This window comes from Mercenaria mercenaria, chromosome 12 (assembly GCF_021730395.1).
Source record: "Mercenaria mercenaria strain notata chromosome 12, MADL_Memer_1, whole genome shotgun sequence".
Taxonomy (NCBI): Eukaryota; Metazoa; Mollusca; class Bivalvia; order Venerida; family Veneridae; genus Mercenaria; species Mercenaria mercenaria.
Genome location: NC_069372.1, coordinates 9,018,582 through 9,042,207, shown reverse-complemented (window position 1 = coordinate 9,042,207; position 23,626 = coordinate 9,018,582). Strand labels below are relative to the sequence as shown.

The 23,626-nt window shown below is 36.4% G+C and overlaps 1 protein-coding gene across 1 annotated transcript; it reads right to left on the bottom strand.

Annotated features, from left to right (window-relative positions):
• Positions 1-266: 266 nt before the first annotated feature.
• Positions 267-7,231, bottom strand: LOC123534451 (glutathione S-transferase theta-1-like). The gene is made up of 4 exons (XM_045316711.2): positions 6,858-7,231; positions 3,123-3,210; positions 1,470-1,623; positions 267-789 (listed from the first exon to the last, which is right to left on the bottom strand). Exons 1-4 carry the CDS (start codon positions 6,967-6,969, stop codon positions 448-450), a joined length of 696 nt encoding a protein of 231 aa, XP_045172646.2. The 5' UTR covers positions 6,970-7,231; the 3' UTR covers positions 267-447.
• Positions 7,232-23,626: the final 16,395 nt, after the last annotated feature.

Sequence of the window (23,626 nt, the reverse complement as noted above, 5' to 3'; positions counted from 1 at the left end):
TTTACATTCGTGGTTTCGTGATTTCAATATTCATCATCGCAGTTTTGAGTTTTCATCATCATAATCTCGACTTTCACCATCGTAGTTCCGTATTTCGATTTTCGCGGCATGGGGTTCAGAGCTAAAAAGTAAAATAATGGTCCAAAAAGAACATTCGTGGTAGGGGCTAACTCTCAGAAATAAATTTAGACATCTTACAAAATAAAAACATTGAACCCATATATGTCATTATCATCAATTTGAAAGCAAATTATTTAACAAATTCATTAATGTTTTTTTTTTTATTATTTTATTATATAGTTTTGTGAGTGAAAATATGCAAAACAGTTCAAACATCACTGACTTATTATAGTTCACTGAAATTACAGGCTATATAAGTTTTGTAATGCATAGTTTCGTTGATACAAACACTCGACTTGACAGAATTAATTAAAAGACTGTATAATGTTACTCCTTAGCGCTAATGTACTTTTGTTTTACCGCCATTAGCTTCATAGATGCAGTATCAAAATCAGGTTCAAGCCTTTTACGGACACGTTCAATCCATTCAGACACTTTCGCATTATCTTTGTACAACGAGTCTTCTTCTACGCCTTGTAAATGGTAAATCTCGCAAGCCCCGAGAATATCGGCCAAAGAAATCTCGTCCCCGGCAAGAAATGGTTTGTCTTGTAGAAAATAATCTGCAATATGTGCAATACTTTTTGTGATTTCTTCTCTAAAGGTTTTTAGTTTGGCTTCATCGAGCGGTTCCTTTGTGAAGCGACCAATGCCGATACGGCTTCTAAACTACGAAGTAGAGAAAATAGTGTTTGTAAATTTTAAACATCAACAACACAAAACTTAGTATCAACTTTTCTAAATTAGTTATATCTTTGCAATGAAAGCTGACGTTCAATATATCTCGACTGGGCTTTGTTTGTGTCGGTATTTGCAAGTCTTTCACAACCAATTAAAGCCTGTTTTTTGGGGGAATGATGGCGGGGCCCGTATTAAGGAGGGTAAAGCTGTGCCGTAACCACTAAAATAGGGAAAACTTGCGTGGTGACAAAAGTTGTTTTTTTTTCATAAATATGTTACACTCAAAAGAAAATTATTTAAAAGCACATTGTCTCATGTTTTAAACGGTACAGTTTACATTATCGTGTACATCTAGAAAGGGTTTGTTGATTTGGATATATGTAAAAAATATATATATTTTTAGGGATTTTTTTTTTAGAAACAGGGGGAAAAAATACTTTTTTTTGGACATGGAAATGGGCCGAATTTCGGCCCAAAAATCACTGAAAGCTCTATATGTTATTTTAAATTCCAGGAATTAGATTTATTTATCATTATTATGTAGATAATATATTCTCTTTCAGTGTTTCAGATAAATAGCTTACTTTTTCCGTTGAAACTAATTGTAAGCATATAAAATTGACAAATCATTACATAATCGTCAATAACGTTAATAGTAAAGTACCTACTTTAGCAATAAACAAATCTACACAAGGCTTGCGGACACACAGGTGTTGCCAGTTAATGAATTCGTCGACTTTTGCTTGTTTCTGCAGGTCTTGCCTGGGGTACCAATGATCCGCAACATTTTCTTTCGTCGCCATATAACGCATAATCGCTGCACTGTAAATCATGTACAAGATTCTGTAAATTACTCGTACAGTGGAACCCTTACCCTGCTAATTTTCTATAATGAACTTGTCCATCTTTCAATTTGGACAGAACTATTAACTGTTAAAAGGGGTGCTTAACAAAAATATACTGACTGAATAGCGAACAGTGCAGATCTTGATGTGCAGGCTGATCAAGATCTACACTGCTCGCAAAGGCACCGGCATGATAATGGTTAAAGGTATTCTAGACCCTTTCATATTTGAAAACATGAACAAATATTACATATAGTTTACTAAGACATAAAATTAACAAGTTTGTGTTTTTAACAGTACTATGCATTACTATATATGGGAATGGTAGAACACAGTACAAATGTGTACTATCACTAAAATCTTGAAGGTTTTTTTTAAACAATCAACTGTTACTGCAAGACATTTAATTATGAATGTAGCTCCGCATACAAAATTAATTTCTATTTTTAGTAAAGTTAAATATATTTGAAGAGGATTTTTCACATCTGAAGTAAACATCTAACTAAAAAAATATTTTTGTAAAAAAGTATTCATTGGATATCTTTAATATGAATTTTCCTGTTAGACTTTTGTCGTTGATTTTTAGCGAAACAAAACAAACATTCCACACATAAATGGATAAAAAAGTGCATCAATAATCTTTGCAAAGTTCCGTATGATAACAATCGAGGAAATCGCAACGATGTTTTAAACTAATACAATGTACAACTAAAACAACCCTCTTGAGATGTTTTCAGTGCTATCATACATCAATAATTATACCTGTACCAATTTTATTTGACAGCCAACTTGATTGTTCAAATATTTATCCACTGAAAATTACTTGTTTTAATTGTTTGAATGTGTAAACTTTCTCATAGCGTTGGAGTTAACAGTCTCTTACTAAATTTTGTATCATAGACAACAGATTAAATACAGATTGAGGAAATTGAAAGAAGGACCAAAGCTGCCGCTTACTCGTGCACGTTACGGAGGGACCCGAGTTTTCCGATAACCTCTAGATGAATCGGAGGAGCACTTGTTTTGCCCATTACTCATAGCAGTAAAGGGGTACCCAAGATTTGCCGATTACCTCTAGATGTGAGGGAGGGACCCGTGTTTTATTGATTACTCATACCGGTAACGGAGAAACCCGAGGTTTACCAATTACTCATAGAAGAAAAAAAATGGGTACCCGAGTTTTGCCGATTACCTCTAGATGTAACAGAGGGACCCGAGGTTTTCCGATTTCTCATACAAGAAAAAAATGGGTACCAGAGTTTTGCAAATTACCTCTAGATGTAACAGAGAGACCCGAGTTTTGCCGATTACACATGCAGGTAACAGAGGAACCCAGGTTGTTCGATTACTCGCAGAAGTAAAAAAAAGTTAGCAGAGTTTTGCCGATTAATTCTAGATAAAATAGAGGGACCACAAATTTGCAATAACTCATGGAGGTACGGTTTGCCAATTACATATATTGAAATGATGAGTTACCTTTCTGCAAGTAGAAATCCGTCATCGTCGATAACTGGAACTTTGTGGTATGGATTCTTTTTCGTGAATTCTGGATTATGGTGTTCCCCTAATTAAAGTAAAACAAACATTGATGAAAACATTAATTACTATAACAGTAACTTGATCTGCAATGCTGTATTCGGCTCGAGTTCAAGGTACGATTTTAATGACCCTTTAATTATATACCTATCTGTTCCTAGTGACACTGACCACAATTATAAATAAATAAGAGTGAAAACTCGTTCGAAACAGTGAACTTTTTGACGTAAGAAACGTCAAGACGCCATCATTACGTCATTTCTGACGTTATATTTGACATCACCATTGAATACACCTGTAGTTGAATACAGGATTTTGTATTCAAAGGTGATTTACAGACTGTATTTCAAAGGGAACATTGGTATGTATATGAGAAAAGATATCAAAGACACTGACAAAACTTGCAAAACATTAGACAAATATATTTATTACACAGACAATTAATGAAATGTTTAAGCATTATTGAATACCTGGAGCCTGTTTCACAAAACTTCGTACGAAAGATTTTTTCTTACGAACTTCTTACGCATTTCGTAAGATAAAAAAAAACTGTTTCACAAAAGTTCTCAAATTGCGACAATCGTATGAAGGTACGAATTAAAAATATTCATTTTAATATTTCGTTAATATAAATAGCTACCCTTTTAATACATATCGAGATGCAGTGGCCTAATGGATAAGGCACGAGACTTGATAGAGACAGGTCGCGTTAATGAAGAGAGACCAGTTGGTGAGCAAATGAATGATTAAATAAGTAAAAAAGGAAAATTTACTGAATAAAATGTAAAAGGTGTATCCATAATAGATATTTGTTAAAGTTCTATTGAAAGCGATTGTACAACGTACTGTTTTCTTTCACATATAAGTAAACATTTGTATACATGACTGTGACAAAAATCCTTCAAATATATTAGTATGTGGACCCGCAAAAGAATTTCTGCCATACGTAAGAGCACAGTCTAACATCAACCGATTTACTTCCCTGTTTAAATGATAAGAGTGTGTTATCACGCAATACATGCACTGAATTGTATGTCAAAATTATTGTGGTGGTTATTATGGTGGACATCTTTAAAGATGTAGATTATAAGCTTTATAGCATGTTAGAATCGAAATGATATATCATACCTCAAAGAGTGACTTGCTCTTGAATAAAATCATTGTTTGGAGTTCAGATGCGAAGGAATTATATCACGAGGGCGCAGCCAACGACACATCACTGTTTGAGATATATTATTTCTTAAATAAAATTCTATCACCGGTACCTACACAACCATGTAAACGCATTTTTTCCTGACAATATACGTTTGTTTTGAGCGAATGTCTAAAATTTCAATATTCCATAAAAAGATGTGTCGATGTGTAAAACACAATATCTTACAACCACATCATCCAAGTTGATATATTTCTTATTCAACGTTTAGGCTTAGTACTTTAGTGCATTGTACAAAGTACACCCACCGAATCAATCTATTTTCCCTTTCTAAAAAAAGGAATCCGATCGTATGATGTGCCCTATTTCGAACGCTTCCTGCATGTATATATCGATTATGTATATGTATGTTGTTACATGCACGATAATTAAAAGCTGTCTGATCTATAAATGAACTTATTTGGGAACTAGGCACTTTAACCTTTTCACAATTATGTAGGGGCCTTCATATCATATTATGGCAACGATGTGATGCCGTATTTCAAAACACACTGATGCTATTTGTTAATATTTAGTTATGTTGGAACTGCTGTTGTAAAATCCCATAGTTGTGATCTTGCCCTTATCTTTTTGTTGCGTTCGGTAGTTCTGCTTAAGATTTATATTAACATAGTGAAACGTGAAGCTGTTTTAATTACGTTTTTCTTTCTTTTAAAAAGATACTCTACCTTGTTGAACAGATCTTATTTTTAGATCGTCTGATTTTGAAAACAAAACCTTCGAGGTATTATCGTCACTTGAACGCGGGATGCTCTTTTTTATTTTTTGTTTGTTTTTGTTTTAAGTTAATCACTACGGAAAATGATTAAATTAAATTATTTACTCTGAAATAGGAACTTTGATTATATTTAATACATTACTCTATTAAGAGTTATCGCGAACTGAGGATAACGAACTTCCAGTTGCTTTCATTTAGTCTACATCTACTATAAAGTATGTTTGATGTGTTTTATGCTTACTTTGGTCTTTATTACAGATTTCATCATGACACAGGAAATCATTTTCTACATGGGGAGAAATGGCCAATCTGTGACGTAAGTTCGAACCAAATAATTTTACCATCATTCGCACTGACTTCGTACGAAAGTTTTGTGAAACAGGTGCACGAACGTCTTAAAATTTTTGTACGTTTATGTACGAAAAATCGTACGAACTTCGTATGGAGACGTTTTGTGAAACAGGCCACTGGACAGATTTAACAACTTAGACGTATTTGTCTTCTCAGTTTGTTTTTGGGTTACATATCTATTGACTTACATGTCCTAAGAATTCAGTAACTGACCGGTATTTTTACTTGTAGATTCACGTGACGTCGACACAGTTAAGGTCATGAGGACAATTTTAGTTTTTCAAAGTAGAGGGAGACCCTAGTTTTGTCTTTCAGGCACTGAGTAGATCCAGCGATCTTCCGTATGCCAGCAGGATGGCTCACATGAAGTATTCTACACTCCAAGCAAGATTTCGAACCAACATCGGCAAGGGGCAAATGATTCGAACCCGGTCATGGAAGTCCCGTAATAGACCATAACCAGAATCATTGCACGTAGAATTATGTTTACGAAATATGTGATACATTAAATTGTATATCGCGACATGACATAAACTTTTTCATTTCACAAAACATCTAAGAAGTAGGCATCTCTGCGGCCGAATGGTTAAAGTCACCGATTTAGATTCACTTGCCTACCACCAAGATGGATTCGAAACTTTTGACTGATATTTATTTCATGTGAGGATACCGCCCATTTGACCTACGGAGGGTCAGTGGTTTTACTCTGATGCCTACTGAACGCCCATGCCTGACATACCACCCGAAGGTTCAACTGGAGGTGTTTTTCTCCACCATTAAAATCCACCAAAATTGCCATATGACCTTTATTTGTCTTAGTGTGACGTTAAACTAAACATCATAAAACTTTAACATACTGATAAAGAATACTGTTAAGATGTACACCCATTATCACTGTGCAAATATACAAACACCAGCGCACTATTTATGTAGTGAAAGCGAGCTAGACTTATTACGTTTACGCAGGTTTTCAGTACTGGTTAATTTACAGTAATGAACTGTAGTGCCGTCAGATAAAAGGTGCAGATCTTGAAAATTTAACTGTCAGATGTAAGAATGGTAATATATAAATGATGGACGGTACTTTTTAAAAACACTGATTCTAATATTACTTTTAGGTATAATTGTTTTGAATAATGAAACTATAAAATGCGTTTTTAAAGAAAAATAACAGGTAACATGTAGAAAGATTCGAATATGGACAAGAGTAAAATAGTCATGGGGTTCAAAAAATCCTTATTTGAGCTGCAACATGAGAAAACCAACATAGTGCGTTTGCGACCAGCATGGATCCATGCTGGTCGCAAATGCACTATGTTGGTTTTTTCTCATGGTGCGGCTCATTTTTGTAATACTAAAGCATTTTCTGTCTTTGTTAACATATTCGGCTTACCTTTAAACAGATCGATTTCCTTTGGTTCAAACTGTATTCCAGCTGCTCTAAAAAACAAATATACAGCGCGGCATGGCTGCGACAGTAAATCGTAATAAAATTCTACCACCATAATAACTCCCTGCAAACGAGCGAAATGTCTAAACGGAAAAAATGTATACTTTATATAAAAATTAAAAAATATTTTCACGTATCAAATTTACATCCTATGGTGCCCACAGCTCAAAACAAACTGTCATATCCTTATATCATATTTCAAACGAACGTCAACACCGAGTTGCGCCCGTAAGAATTTTTGTTTGAATAAGAACTTGAAAACCCATCACAGCTGATAACAGCTCAACCTTAATGTGGTTTTATTTACATTCTTACTATATTGAATAGAATGTAACCGGTGTCGCATACAAATGTCTACACAAAAGAAGTAACTTATATTGTTTACCATTATCTCTTTTAAACGTTCAAATTTAAAATTAATGCGTTTTGAATGTATTCATTATGCAGTTATGATGTTATAAATTATGAACATTGTGTAGGCGAAAGTTGCAAAAAATCACACTGAAAAAACTATGCATTCAATAGCCTAAGTTACTCGAGTTTTACCGTGATGACTAACATGTTATTTTGATACCGATCAGATAATCATTTCGAAAAAACAAGGCTATAACAGATGAGCACGCAGCATCTGATTAGCACTTTCATCCTGAAATAACTGCACTATTTACGGTGGTCAAACACCACTTCAGTTTGGGGCTTATTTCACAATTTCATTTATATAGTCTCGTTGGAATCAAATTTAAACATGGGTAGTATATCCATGAATCGGTCATGCTATTTTGAGAGGAGGGGCCTTTAAAGCTGCAAGTCTGACTGACTGAAAAATTTTCACGCACATTTATTCTATATCGTAAATACTTTGTATGTGTATTAATTAAGTGCCATTGAAACTCCTGTAAAAAGAGGAAATAATTAAACGCGCGAACTCTTGTGTACCTAATAAGACGAGTAGGCACATTTTGTCTGTCATAGTGTAATGCTATGGGTAGTGCAATGCCTTGACTAACACTATAAAAATCTACTCTTTTTGGCGATCATTTGTATGAAGTTTCATTGGAATAAAATAGTACGTGCCACAACCTCCGTTGCCCAACGATACCGTAACGTATAAACAAACCCTGAATTTGTACTTCATGGAATAATATTTTTAACTGCTATTTGGACACTACACATGTATTTACATTGTGAACATAACGTGCTCATCAATCTTTCGACGCATTTAAACGAAAAGCCAAATTACTGCTCTAACAGGTGGATTTTGACATTTAGCAATAAATATTAACATTTTGTCTTGCTCGAAAGCGTGAGACTAGGACTGAAGGTCAAATAACTATGCAAATGCTGAGTCAGGCTTTACGTTCGTTTGGAATAAAGAGTCTGTAAATCTTGTTGGCGGTATGTGCATCTTCTCAGACATAAACTAGAATGTGTCTGTAGGACATAGGGTGTGTCCCCATTGGTACATTTGTCACAAATAAGGGGCAATAATTCAAATGTTTGCAGTCTTAAGGGGGTATAGCCTCAACAAACATTTTATGAAAAGGATTCAGTATTCTAGGCCATATACTTGTTGAGCTATGAGCATCACAAACAAAAATCCACTATTTTGGCTATTTCAAGGGCCATAACTCTGTAATAAACGCTAAGATCTCAAAAAGGATGCCAAGTGTGCAAGGCCACATCATGATACAGACTCAAGCAAGGTTTCATAACTTTACATCAAATACTTTTTGAGCTAGGCACATTGTTAGGTGAAAATGTGCATTTGTGACTGTTTCAGGGCCCATACTTTTAAAAACAGCATAAGTTTATACCATGAGAAAGACTCATGCAAGTTTTCATCCATTTATGTCATATACGTTTTGAGCTCACAAGGTGAAAATGTGCATTTTTTACTATTTCGGGGGCAATAACTCTGGAAATAGGGGGCGGAGGCAGACAGAAAATAGGAGGTGCGCAAGTTCCTATCATGATAAAGACTCGTGCAAGGTTTAATCAATTTATATGAAATACTTTTGAATTAGGCGCCTCACAAGGTGAAAATGTGCATTTTTGACTATTTCAGGGGCCATAACTCTGGAAATAGGGAGTGAGGTGCGCAAGTTCATATCATGTTTAAGATTCATGCAAGGTTTAATTAATTTCTATTAAACACTTTTTGAGCTAGGCGCGTCACAAGGTGAAAATGCGTATTTTTGACTATTTCAGGAGCCATAACTCTGAAAATAGGGGCGGACCCACATGAGAAATAGGAGGTGCGCACGTTCATATCATGATTAAGACTCATGCAAGGTTTCATGAATCTATCTCAAATACTTTTTGAGCTAGGCGTGTCACAAGGTGAAAATGTGAACAAGAGGACCATGATGGTCCTGAATCGCTCACCTCTTCCCACATGACCCAGTTTTGAGTATGACGTCGTTTTTTTCTATTATTTGACATAGTGACCTAGTTTTTGAGCTCATGTGACCCAGTTTTGAACTTGACCTAGATATTATCAAGATAAAAATTCTGACCAATTTTCAAGAAGATCCATTGAAAAATATGGTCTCTAGAGAGGTCACAAGGTTTTTCTATCATTTGAACTATTGACCTAGCTTTCGAAGGTACGTGACCCTGTTTCTAATTTTATCTAGATATCATCAAGGTGAACATTCTCACTAATTTTCATGAAGATCTCATGAAAAATATGGCCTTTAGAGAGGTCACAAGGTTTTTCTATTTTTATACCTACTGGCCTAGTTTTTGACCGCACGTGACCCAGTTTCGAAACTGACCTAGATATCATCAAGATGAACATTCAGATCCATTGAAAAATATGGCCTCTAGAGAAGTAAAAAGATTTTAATAATTTTAGACCTACTGACCTAGTTTTTGACCGCAGTTGACCCAGTTTCAAACTTGACCTAGATATCTTCAAGATGAACATTCAGACCAACTTTCATAGAGACCCCATGAAAAGTATGGCCTCTAGAGAGGTCACAAGGTTTTTTTTATTATTTGACCTACTGACCTAGTTTTTTAAGGCACGTGACCCAGTTTCAAACTTGACCTAGATATCATCAAGGTGAACATTCTGGCCAATTTTTATGGAGATCAATTCACAAGTATGGCCTCTAGAGAGGTCACAAGGTTTTTCTATTTTTAGACCTTCTGACGTAGTTTTTGACCGCACATGACCCTGTTTCGAACTTGACCTAGATATCATCAAGATGAACATTCAGACCAACTTTCATACAGATCCCATGAAAAATATGGCCTTTAGAGAGGTCACAGGGTTTTTCTATTATTTGACCTACTGACCTAGTTTTTGATGGCACGTGACCCACTTTCGAAACTGACCTTGATATCATCAAGATGAACATTCAGACCAACTTTCATACAGATCCCATGAAAAATATGGCCTCTAGAGAGGTCACAAGGTTTTTCTATTATTTGATCTACTGACCTAGTTTTTGAGGGCACGTGACCCACTTTCGAACTTGACCTAGATATCATCAAGGTGAACATTCTGACCAATTTTCATGAAGATCTCATGAAATATATGGCCTCTAGAGAGGTCACAAGGTTTTTCAATTTTTAGACCTACTGACCTAGTTTCTGACCGCACATACCCAGTTTCAAACTTGACCTAGATATCATCCAGATGAACATTCAGACCAACTTTCATACAGATCCCATGGAAAATGTGGCCTTTAGAGAGGTCACAAGGTTTTTCTATTTTTTGACCTACTGACCTAGTTTTTGATGGCACGTGACCTAGTTTCGAACTTGACCTAGATATCATCAAGATGAACGTTCTGACCCAATTTTCATGAAGATCTTTGAAATATATGGCCTCTAGAGAGGTCACAAGGTTTCTCTATTTTTAGACCTACTGACCTAGTTTTGGATGGCACGTAACCCAGTTTCGAACTTGACCTAGATATCACCAAGTAGAACATTCTGACCAATTTTCATGAAGATCTTGTGAAATATATGGCCTCTAGAGAGGTCACAAGATTTTTCTATTTTTAGACCTTCTGACCTAGTTTTTGAAGGCACGTGACCCAGTTTCGAACTTGACCTAGATATCATCAAGATGAACATTCTGACCAACTTTCATAAAGATCCCATGAAAAATGTGACCTCTAGAGTGGTCACAAGCAAAAGTTTACGGACGCACGCACGCACGGACAACGGACGACGGACACCGCGCGATCACAAAAGCTCACCTTGTCCTTTTGTGACAGGTGAGCTAAAAATAGGGGATGGAGCAAGCCCAAAAATAAAAGGTGCATAAGTTTATACCATGATAAAGACTCATGCAAGTTTTCATCCATTTATGTCATATACGTTTTGAGCTCACAAGGTGAAAATGTGCTTTTTTACTATTTCGGGGGCAATAACTGAAAATAGGGATTGGAGCCAGGCGAAAAATAGGAGGTGGGCAAGTTCATATCATGATAAAGACTTATGCAAGGTTACATCAATTTCTATCAAATACTTTTTGAGCTAGGCGCGTCACGAACTTCGGACGGACGGACAAGACCAAATCTATATGCCCCCACCACTCATGAGAGCACAAAAAATAACAAGTTATGTGGCATGCCGTATAACATTTCCAGACTGTAACACGTTACTTGATACGCACTAATCGGTTTCAAGACTGCAATATGTTAGATAGACTGTAAAAAGTTACTTGGTAAGTGGCAGACGGTTTCTAGACTGTAGCACGTTATTTGACACACGTAAAGCAGTTCCCAGACTGCAACACGTTACCTGATACTGGGTTGGCCGTTTCGAGTCTGCAACACGTTACCTGACGCGCGGTTGGCCGTTTCCAGACTGAAAAACGTTACTAAACACGCGGTATGCCGTTTCCGGACTGTAATATGATTTTTGACGCGTGATAGGTCATCAAAACTGTAACGCGTTCCATACGGTAGGCTGTTTCTAGACTGCAACACGTTACTTGACGCGCGGTTGACCAATTCAAGACAGTAACATGTTACTTGATGCTAGGTAAGCCGTTTCAAACTAAATCATGTTTGTATATTCATTCTATAAAAAAAATCATTAAGATGCTTACTGGTAAGATAATTCTGAACTAATGGATTAATTCAAAACATTGTGCTAAACTTCTGCTGTTTGTAAAATGCATAAATGTCCCCATGGCGGTTTTTTGGTGACAAACGGGTATACAATTCTGTATGTTGGGACATTGACATACCTTATCAAAACGGTCATGATGGCCCTATATCGCTCATCTGAGTTTCACGTATCGCGTGAACAATTTTTACAAGGATCCCACAAATATCTGTGCAATTATTTCAACCTGAGACAGCGTTTTCTGAAGTACCCGCTGTATGCATATGGGGAATACTGTATAAGTAATTGAGCCGAGGGTTCGAATTCCCAAAGTTCGAGCGATCCCAGGTAAAACTATATAGAATAAAGAAGGAATAGTTACGTGCCTTATGTCATACAATGCAGGTGTTGATGTGGAACAACTAGTTAAAGTTTTGCAGAAAAGCGCATATTTCCACCAATGCATAGTCGTAATAGGCAAGAAGTCAATGGGGACAGGAGTGAACGTCAAAGAGACACTGATGATTGGCTGCAATAGGGATCACATACTTGGCATGTCAAATCATCCCACTAAGTTTCAACATTCTGGGCCTAGTGGTTCTCAAGTTATAATTGGAAACGATTTTCCATGTTCAGGTCCCTGTGACCTTTGATCGAGTGACCCCAAAATTAATAGGGGTCATTCGCTCTGCATGTCCAATCATCCTATGAAGTTTCCACATTCTGGGTCAAGTGGTTCTCAATTTATTGATCAGAAATGGGTTTCTCCATGTTCAGGCCCCTACTACATTGATCTTGGCTCAAGTGACCACAAAAAAAGACAACGGTAATCATCTACTCTGTAAGTCCTATCATCCTATAAAGTTTGAAGGTTCCTGGTCAAATGGTTCTAAAGTTATTGATCACAAACCGTTTTCCATGTTCTGGTTCCTGTGACCTTGACCTTTGATCTGGTAACCCCAAAAATAGTAAGGGTCATCTAGTATGTAAGCTCTTTTACCCTACGGAGTTTGAAGGTTCTAGGTAAAAAGGATCTCCAGTTATTGATCGGAATGAAGTGTGACGGACGGATTGTCCCCTGTGACCTTGAACTTTGATGGAGTGGCCCAAAAACCAACAGGGATAATCTACTCTGTAAATCCTATCACCCTATGAAGTTGAAGGTTCTAGGTCAAATAGTTCTAAAGTTACTGACCGGAACTTCATTTCTATGTTTTGGCCCCTGTGACCTTGACATTGAATAGCCATTCCAAAATCAATAGGGGTCATCTACTCTGCATGTCAAATCATTCTATGAAGTTTCAACATTCTAGGTCAAGATGTTCTCAAGTTATTAAAATGGTATTCCATGTTCAGGCCCCTGTGACCTTGACTTAACAAAATGACTCCAACATCAATATGGTCATTTATTCGCCATGTCCAACCATCCTTTGAAGTTTCAATACTCCGGGTCAAGTGGTTCTCAAGTTATTGATCGTAAAAGGTTTTCCATGTTCAGGCTCCTGTGACCTTGACCTTTGATGTTGTGACCCCCAAAACAATAGGGGTCGTCTACTCCATACGCTTTGCCATCCTATGAAGTTTGAAGGTTCCAGGAGTTATTGACAGGAAATGAAGAGTGACGGACGGACAGTGCAAAACCAATATGTCTCCCTTTCTGGGTGGGGGGGGGGGGGGGGGGGGGGGGGGGGGGGGGGGAGGGGGGGCATAATTCATCAAATAATAAGAGTACAAGTGGAAGTATTCCAAAACCTTTACAAAATGAAGACAGAAGGGAGAGGACAATTGTCAAAATACTTTCATATCGGCGGGGAAAGAACAACAAGCAATGTGTCACAGTGCTCAACCACTTTATTCATAGAGTGTAAGACTGGCGTACTAATTTGATAGAAGATACATAGCAGTTTTACAAAGATGATAAAATTGCATTATATCAATAAATTACATCTGAATGTTACAAACAGTAGACATATGTACTTAACACCATTAAAACGCAGATATCTCTTAAAACATAATAATCCTGTATTCTACACTAATGCATGTTATTTAAATCTTGAATCTTGCTTGTTTCTATTCTTGCCTTTTGCAATCTTGGATTTCAATGTTTCTATATGAAAGAGCTCCGCTGTTGCCGATGATACGGGGAATGAGGCCTTTTGCACGTGTACTTGATGCTCATTAACAGATTCAAACGGAGTCTACAATTGTTCTGTTTGGTTGCACTCTATGCTTCTAAAGCCATCCAGCTGGCCTACGAAGTTCGGTGGTTCTACCAAGGTGCCCGCTCGTGATGAGATAATGCACGGAGGGGCACCTGGGGTCTTCCTCCACCAATAGCTGGAAAGTCGCCATATGACCTATAACTGTGACGGTGCGACGTTAAACCCAACAGACAAAGAAACCTATGCTCTCCTCACTAACTACCGCAGCGTGTTTTTTTCTAGTTAAAACGATCCCTTTTAGGTACACACATGATATTGTTTGTTTGTTTGTTTGTTTTGTTGGATTTAACGTCGCACCGACACATGATAGGTCATATGGCGACTTTCCAGCTTTAATGGTGGAGGAAGACCCCAGGTGCCCCTCCGTGCATTATTTCAACACGAGCGGGCATCTGGGTAGAACCACCGACCTTCCGTAAGCCAGCTGGATGGCTTCCTCACATGAAGAATTCAACGCCCCGAGTGAGGCTCGAACCCACATCGATGAGGGGCCACATGATATTGGAAATTATGTATCCAATTCACGCAACAAATATAGGTTCACCGATTTATTCGAAATAATAACCAATTCGACGTTGGAACATGATTTTTTTTACGTTTTTTTTTTTTTTCAGAGAAAAAAAGTAACAAGATAGCCATAGGTCGTCACAAGAGCAACATACCGTAACAGTGAAAACAAATTTGTCCTAGTGACCCTTTTTTTGAAACCACATGATCAAGTTTCAAACACGTCCGAGTTTTCAAGGAGATAAACCTTCTGACCAAGTTTCAGGAAGATTGGAGCAAAAATGAGGCCTCTAAAGTGTACACAATATTGTTCTTCTATTTGGCCTAGTGACCTAGTTTTGTATCCAACTGAACCCAATTTTTAACCCGTCCGAAATTTTATGAAGACAAATATTCTGAACAATTTTCCTTACGATTGGACCGAAAATGTGGCAAATGTTGACACATGACGGACGACTGACTGACACAATAGCTCACCTTAAGAAGTTTGTGTTCTTGTAAGCTAAAAACACTATAAAAACTTTCATTGAACTCAAACAATCTATCATGTTGCGTTTTACTGGCATTAAGTATATATGTATATAATTGAAAGTAAAAATATATAAAATTCTGATAAAGACTTGGAAAAATATTTCAATTCTCAACAGTGTAAGTTTGAATTTCATCACGATTATAACAATTGACATAAATTTGGTACAAATTTATACAAAACTGTTACAAATATGCTAAAATCTGTAAATGGCAAATATTTATATAGGCAGCTGTATTATTATACATGTACATGTATATCCGACTACTTAAAGGTACACAAAATGCACATACTAAAAATTATTCAAAGACGCAAGACATACATATAACATTCTTTTTTAAAATGCATGACATAAAATCCATACAATTATATATACATATATTTCTACCCAGTATGTCTGAATTTTACAAAAGGCGTAGAGAAAAACAAAACAAAACAAAACAAAAAAAAACAACAACAAAGGACAATAGCACTGCTCTTAATTAAGTAGTCTCAAGTAAATTCTATAGAGACCGAACTTAAATACACTACACACAAATAGCTAGATAATAATTTTGGTATATAAACTATATTTGAACTGAGTTTACTATAAACATATCATTGTAAAACATGGCAGCACATAACGGGTTTCATACTGTAACGCCTATGTTAAACTAGAAATGTGTCCATGGGACACAGATGCCCACACTACATGACAAAGGACACACATTTTTTTCCTAGGTAAGGGAACATAACTCCTACAATACCGAATGAATGCGGACGCGAAACCCCAGGTGCACAACTGCACATGCTGACCAACATTCCTTTAAACTTTGGTGACTCTAGGACAAATACTTTTGGAGCTACGCGTGACACAACATTGAAATGACCAATTTTTAACGAAGTCTGGGGCCATAACTCTTACAAGACTGAATGAATCAATGAATCTGGACGCGAAACCCCAGGTACACAACTGCACATGCTGACCGACGTTCCTGTAAACTTTGGTGACTCTAGGTCAAATACTTTTGGAGCTACGCGCGACACAACATTAAAATGACCAATTTTTAACTAAGTCAGGGGCCATAACTCCTATAAAACTTAATGAATCCGGACGCGAAACCCAAGGTGCACAACTACACATGCTGATCAACATTCCTGTAAAGTTTTGTGACTCTCTATCAAATACTTTTGGAGCTACGTGCGACACAACACTAAAATGACCAATTTTTACAAAGTCAGGGGCCATAACTCCTATATGACTGAATGAATCCGGACGCGAAACCCCAGGTGCACAAAAACACATGATGACCAATATTCCTGTAAAGTTTTGTGACTCTTTGTCAAATACTTTTGGAGCTAGGCGCGACACAACATTTTCGGACGGACGGAACCAACCCCCACCAAAAGTTGGGGCACAAAAAATGAACGCCAACGTTCAAAAGTGTGTTTTATTTGAGGAGACGGTGTCGGATATTTGGTGGAGGATCGAACTCGCGACCCCGCGATCCGTAGACCAACGCTCTTACCTACTGAGCTAAGCGGGCTTGAAAGTTACCTTGTATTAAATTATCATGTTACATGAACCTTACATAAAAATGTTAACATAATTATTGATAAGGCCACACTAAATTAAAAAGGTGTTCATCGGATTTGCCGCTCGTATATTTTCAGAAACACAAAAAAAAGTATTTATGTTTGTTTTTGACTTGCGCTCGCCCCATTGAAAAAATTCAAGGCAAAATTTGTTGGTGCGCTACTTTTAACGGACGTAACAGTGTACAAATGCTTATAATTCCAATCCCAGATTGTTCTAAAATGTAATTTAATCACAATTAATACATTTCGTCTATAATATAGCAGGACACTTACATTTAGTTGCATTAAAGTTATTTCCCCTTATGCAGTTACGCCATTTTCTTCAAATGTTTACAAAACAGAGTTACTTCTAAAATCGGACTTATTTCATTGAAAACTGGATGAAAAAAAAAACACACTTATTTATTTGATAACATCAATGTACATTATTTTGGTAAGGGTAAATACATACTGATGCATGCCACTTTTCTGTTTTCTGTTTTTCCTATCAAAATGTTCAGCACTTGTATACGAAAGTGGGTGGGGTAAGGAATTTACATTATGAGTTGTTTTCAGATCAATTAAGAGCTTCATATTTTTCAGTCCACGAATAGAATAATGTTAATGCACGTTAATCACCACTTATGACCTTAATTGAGACTGTTTCAACACTGTAAAAAATGGTTACACGTGATGCGTTTCAAATGTGTTCATTTATAAAACGGTGGTGTTCCCATAATGTGCAATTGTTAAACGCATGTGACTGTTTACTGCACACCTGTTTCAAACTGAAACGCTTGTGTGTGATGATGGAACGCCTTGTGTTAAAGTAAGTACGCTGGTGTGCAGATATGAAACACAAGTGTTTACTAAAATTTAGTAAGATCACATCATGTTTGCGCTAAACAACTGATGAGAATTGAAAGAGGACTGTATAAGAGTATATTTAAATGTATCTGAAATCATTTTAGTGACCTTGAAAATAAACCACAATCTGAGGTTTTCCTTTGTGAAACGCTGGCGTTTCCAAGGCAGGATTCCACGTTAAGTGTGTCAATCTTTTAATCTCTAAACTCTAAAAATAAGTTCTTTATTAACTTTCAGCAAAATTCATGAATACATTGTATATTAGATACTTCTTTTTCTTAAATTGACCGTGAACAGTCTATTGTTCATATGAAAAGGATATAATTCTCCGTGTTTCGTACTCTCGTCTCCGATCAGGGGAAATTACTCTGAGCACAGTTTGATTTTTGGCGCAAAGGTAGAAACTGACGCTTGAGCCTTGAAATTATTGTTTGAATTTACTTTTAGTCTTCAAAAGAAATAAAAGTACAACGGTAAGAGGCTGAAATATAGCAGTATCTGTGATTTTGTAAGGGGAATCAAAGTTCAAAAGCCTGATCAGATATAAGTATTGTATTGTGTACAGAAGTATATTTCCTCACCCATTTTATTTGGCTGTAAATTACAGGATTTTAGAAATTATGTACATTGTTAGTCATTACTGTAGGTCTGCTGACTGGGTAATGTTTGTTACATAGCAAACTGTTGTTTATTGGGCCAGATTCACCAAAATACCATGCCATAATGATCTCTTCACTTTGTGAAATAACTCGAGACAAAACTGGCTAGGCCTAGCTGATTTCATTCAGCTCATTGGTCAAGTATTTTTACCGTTAAATCATATTAGTTATATTTTGGCGGGAGACCTAAATCTGGTCTTAGATTTTTCATAAATAAGGCCCCAGATTTAGCCAGAACTGTAGAAAAAACATTGTATTCTACAGTCCTGTATCATTGAGAAATAATATAATTTCATTCTATTTCTTACTCCGTAACATTACCAATTTGAGTGTATGATATGGTGGAATTTGTTTCTTCAATCCTTGTCTGTATACCCTGAAATCCCAAAAGACGGTCTCGAAAATACGCCATCATTTCACTACAGGCCAAAAGGCCTCGTAAATTAGCCGCACTCGAAAATAAGCCGTCTAATTTTTTGTATCAAAAATATAATATAATATAATATAGCAAGTCATTAAAAAAGTCTATAAAATGCTCAGTATACCTGGTTAAAGCCCCAACTTTTACTACCCTGGCAGTAAGTTTTGTAGGAGGAGCTAATCAAATAACAACGCTACTCTAGGCTGTCTGTCAGCTAAAAAATAGCTCACTTTCAATGATGCACAGGCAAATGTAAACAATAGTCAGTTGGAGAAGAAATTTGAACTAGTTTGCATGGGCATGTTCTAATCTCTGGCCTGGCCTGGCCTGGCCTGGCCTGGCCCGATGAAGCCAATTTTCGACAAAGCCAGGCCAGGCCAGGCCATAGATTTCAATTTCGTAAAATGTGAAAGTGATTTTTATAGCATCTTTAAAATCTTACTTTCGGAATAAGTTTGGATATTTCAGACATTATATAAATACATTTTGAACTCTCACTCTGTAAAATTATACACCTGGGAATAAGCCTGTAGCTAACATAACTATTATGTCTAATTTAAAGGTGATGCCTGATTAATTGTTATGACTATTATCAGGGGATCTCCACCTCAATTGACTCTTGACTGGTGGAATGGTTTTGGCATACACTTATTTGTGGAATGGAATGAGATATAATATCATTCCATTCCAGTATCTCATTCCATTCCATTCCAAACTTCCATTCATTTTGGAATGGAATGGAATGGAAACAAAGAAGTGGACACCAGGTCAGAACACAGAGGGAGTTCTTTTTACCCTAGAGACCACAATTTAATCAAATCTGATGCCAATCTGATTGGGTCAAAAAAATTGCCTCATGTTCAGATATTTGGGAAACCATGTCTGTGCAACTTGATCATGTGGGACCAAAAACGAAGTTAGCAGATCAAATAGCAGAAACTATATCTGTCAATCTTGAAACCACATAAATATCAAATCGTTAACTAATTTGGTATATATATATATAGTTGTCTTGTAAATAATAAGCATTGAGCCAGCCTTATGGCGAGGTAAAGTGTTTGCCTTGTGTATGTGGATTCAAATTCCTGTTCTGGCGTTATACGTTTCTTTGTGGATTTTTCACATCTGCTACATTGGTGCCATGGCGTATGTAAAAAAAACAACATGAGTTCTTTCTAGCAAAGCAAAGGCTCTGCTATATAAAAGCTGCTGGAGATTTCTTGCCAGTGCTCAGTAAAAAAGGAAAGGCTCCTGGGCCACAAAATGTCAATCATTGCATATTCAAAGAAACAAACAAATTTCGCCTGCAAAATTTTGCTCCAATGAGATATATCCCGACCTACCATAAATTTTTGGCCGGACTTTAAATGTTTTTATGGCCATGGAGAATATCTTTCATGTTAGACAACTTACTGATGCTCTAAAGGCATTACCCCCTTATTTGTATTCATGTTTTGACACAAAAATAATTTCTGAAAAGTATCCCTTAATAAAAAAATATCCAAAAAGAAAAAATATGTCCGACCTACAAACCCTAATTTTTTTACCATGTTACCAGTGCCTGTTTGAAATTCAACTGTTAAGAGTACAACACAATTCACTTATGTATCTTCCATTTTTCTTCACTCAACTAATCCTAGCAGTAAATTATAAATACTTCCTCTGACCATATGTACATGTATAGTTGATCAGCAACAGGGATCAAATACTCTACTAATATCTTTTATCAGGGTCAGTCAGCTGATTCACCTGGATGGAACAAACTAACCAGTTCTTGACCTCGCTCACATTCACATATTTAGGAAGCTCCTCATTCAGTTTACGTGTGGGGCCTACACCAGACTGGCCTTTAATTTTTTCTAATTATGTATCCAGTAATTCTGGAAATTAACTTGGGTTCAAATTAAATTACCACTACTGTACTGAAATAAAACAGGTTATAACTTGACCTTGGAAATGAATGTCAATTGTTTTGAATGAAAATATCTGCTAAAATCTGGCAGCTTCTGCAGTATTAAAATGGATTAGTTTGGTGATAACTTCATGAGTTATTAGTGGCCAGGGGATACCTTGGAGACTGCTATGATCTCATTTTCGACATATATACATTTAAAACTTTGCCTTTATTGTGCTTTTGTATTTTGTTTTCTTTTAAAATAAATTTATACAAAATTTATATGTTCAGAAAATGCACCTTTATGTTGATTTCTAAAAACATTCTATAACCCGCATCCCCCCATATGCAGTGATTACGTGGAACGCAAATATAAGAGCATGGTATGACTTTATTAACTAAACCAATAACGTAGTTTCATCTTATATGACATATTTGGAGTGTGATAGTACGAAAGTAATGCAAACATTGGCAGGATGTAGTAGGAACTTTGTAATGGCATTTTTGTTGAAAAAAGTGCAGATTTCTACACATTTTCTCTGTGTTCATCAATATTCTTAGGATGCAGCAAGCTCTTGACAGATGTGATGGGGCCTTTATTTGTTAGATCAACTTCCATACTAGATGGGTGCCTTCTCTAAAAAAAAAGCTGGAGGTTATCATTTTTTCTAAATACTACTTTATTAGGTTATTTAACATTGTTCTGTTCAATACGGAGATATAAAAGGTAAAGGTAAAGGTCTTGTTTATTATAGTGTCACCCCTATTGAAAGCGCCAGCCAATTTGGCTTATGAGACACCTTTATTGTGCGTACCAATTACCTCCCAACTCCTACCACTATGCCAGGCGCCAGGCGGATAGGAGTCTGTAACCATTCATTTAACTAGCTCGCGGCTCACGAACCAGCCATTTTGGAACGAGTCCCATGACAAACATCCCCCGGACGAACGATCCCCATGGGGCTCGAACCTTCGACCTCCCGATCCCGAGGTGGACGCCATGGTGGCCGGCTATATATACCCAGCTGAGAAAACCATATTGGACGAGCCGCTAGGCGAGCTCAGTATGGTTTTCTCAGGTGGGTACGAGTCCAGATATATCTCGTATTGTACAGTACAATGTTAAATAACCTTTTTATTCTATATCTAGGTACCAATGTGGTTCAGACCATGTTCACTTCAGACAGGAAGTTAAAGTCAGTGCCAGTGATATTTGTAACACTGCCAAGAGTTACACGCGCTGGAGCTTAACAACAATTGTCCCAATATCTCACTTTACTCAGTCCGCATTTTGGGTGTGGTATGTTGTGAAAAGTTTTGAGTTTGAAGTGTTTACACTTTCCCCCCCTATTAATAAAACATACCATTATACTGGTATAACTTTAAAAAATGTATCAAAATCTGTTATATTATTTTTATACTTCTCCTTTGAAAATGTTGACAAAGATTAGAGTATTGAATATGTACCAATGATTTCCGACCTATTTGCAGGTCTTAATCACAAGTGCCCATATCAGAATAAATAACCTGTCCATATGTTTCAAAGCAAGTCAAGACAACTAATTCATTCTGATATCAGTGCCTATCCCCCACCCCCATCCCACCCGCTCTCTTCCACCTTAATTAAATAAAATAAGACTGTAAAGGAATCTAATTGTTATTCCTGGCAAAACAACTAAAACATAGCCATTTGAATAATTTCAAATATAGCAATAACATTTAACTGCCAGATTTTCTGCAAGTCATATCCCTGGAGACTGTCTAGCTAACAGTCTACCTGAAGTTGAACTTTGGCAATGAGGGCAACGAGGTATGACCTTAAGATGTAAACAAATCAGTAAGTTTTGGAATGGAATGGAATGGAATGAGATATTGGAATGGAATGGAATGGAATAAGTATCTCATTCCATTCCACAAATAAGTGTATGCCCTTGGTTTTCCCCCAATATGAATAAGCTAACTAAGTTTATTATTTTGTCTATTGAGGATTATTTAGTATTGTCCGAAATTATTGAACTAGCACTCAAGAATATTCCATATGCTTCCGTAAAAAAATCGGTGCCCAAACATAAATAAAAATATAAATATTGAAAACCAAATAAAATATAAACATTTCTTTACTGCCAGGTTGTACATGCAGATAAAGTTGTGCTGACAAAACGTTCAGCTACCAATCTCGGGACTGTAAGTTCGAAACCGTGACCTGTTTGACCATTTTCATTATCATTTTTTTTTTAATTTCCTCTGTAAACTAAACAGAATGCAGGAAAATTGTCACTTATCGTGATTTATTGTTCATTTATTGAAAGAAATACACAAGTATTTGACATTCTTCTACATACAAGTTATTACCATAAAATGTTGTAAGAATAAAACCAGTATCAATAAAATGACATTATATTGATTTAATGAAAACAATCTGAATTGAAATCGAACCCATGGTAACATGTGTGAAAGTCGCAGAACTTATCACTACGCCACTGTGTCATTGGTAAACTTTGCATGTTATTTTGGTCAATTTAGGTATTTTCAGGTTACAAATATGGTGTAAAATTAAGAGTGGCACCTGTCAATACTAACGGACAACAACTTTCAATTTCTAAAATAATGCTACCTCCGTTCTAGAATCTGGGATAGTATGGTGCGGGGAAGCGATATATAAATTTTGTAGTTTAAGTTATACATATACTGAATATTTTTGTAAGATTGTTTTTATATTGATCTAAGTATGTGGAAAAAATCCTACAAAGTTTTGTGAAACAGGCTCAAGAGCATCTTTTAGCATTAAATATATCACTTAGAAATAACATAAACACAATGCACCATTATTTTTTTTGTGCAAGACAAATATCAATAATCTAAAATGCCAACACCCTGACAATGAGTTAGAGGTCCCACAATGAATATTATTTTTATTACTCTTCCATAAATTGAACATCATAACTAAACCAAACACATTAAAAGTTCAACTGAACTGTTAAAAGGT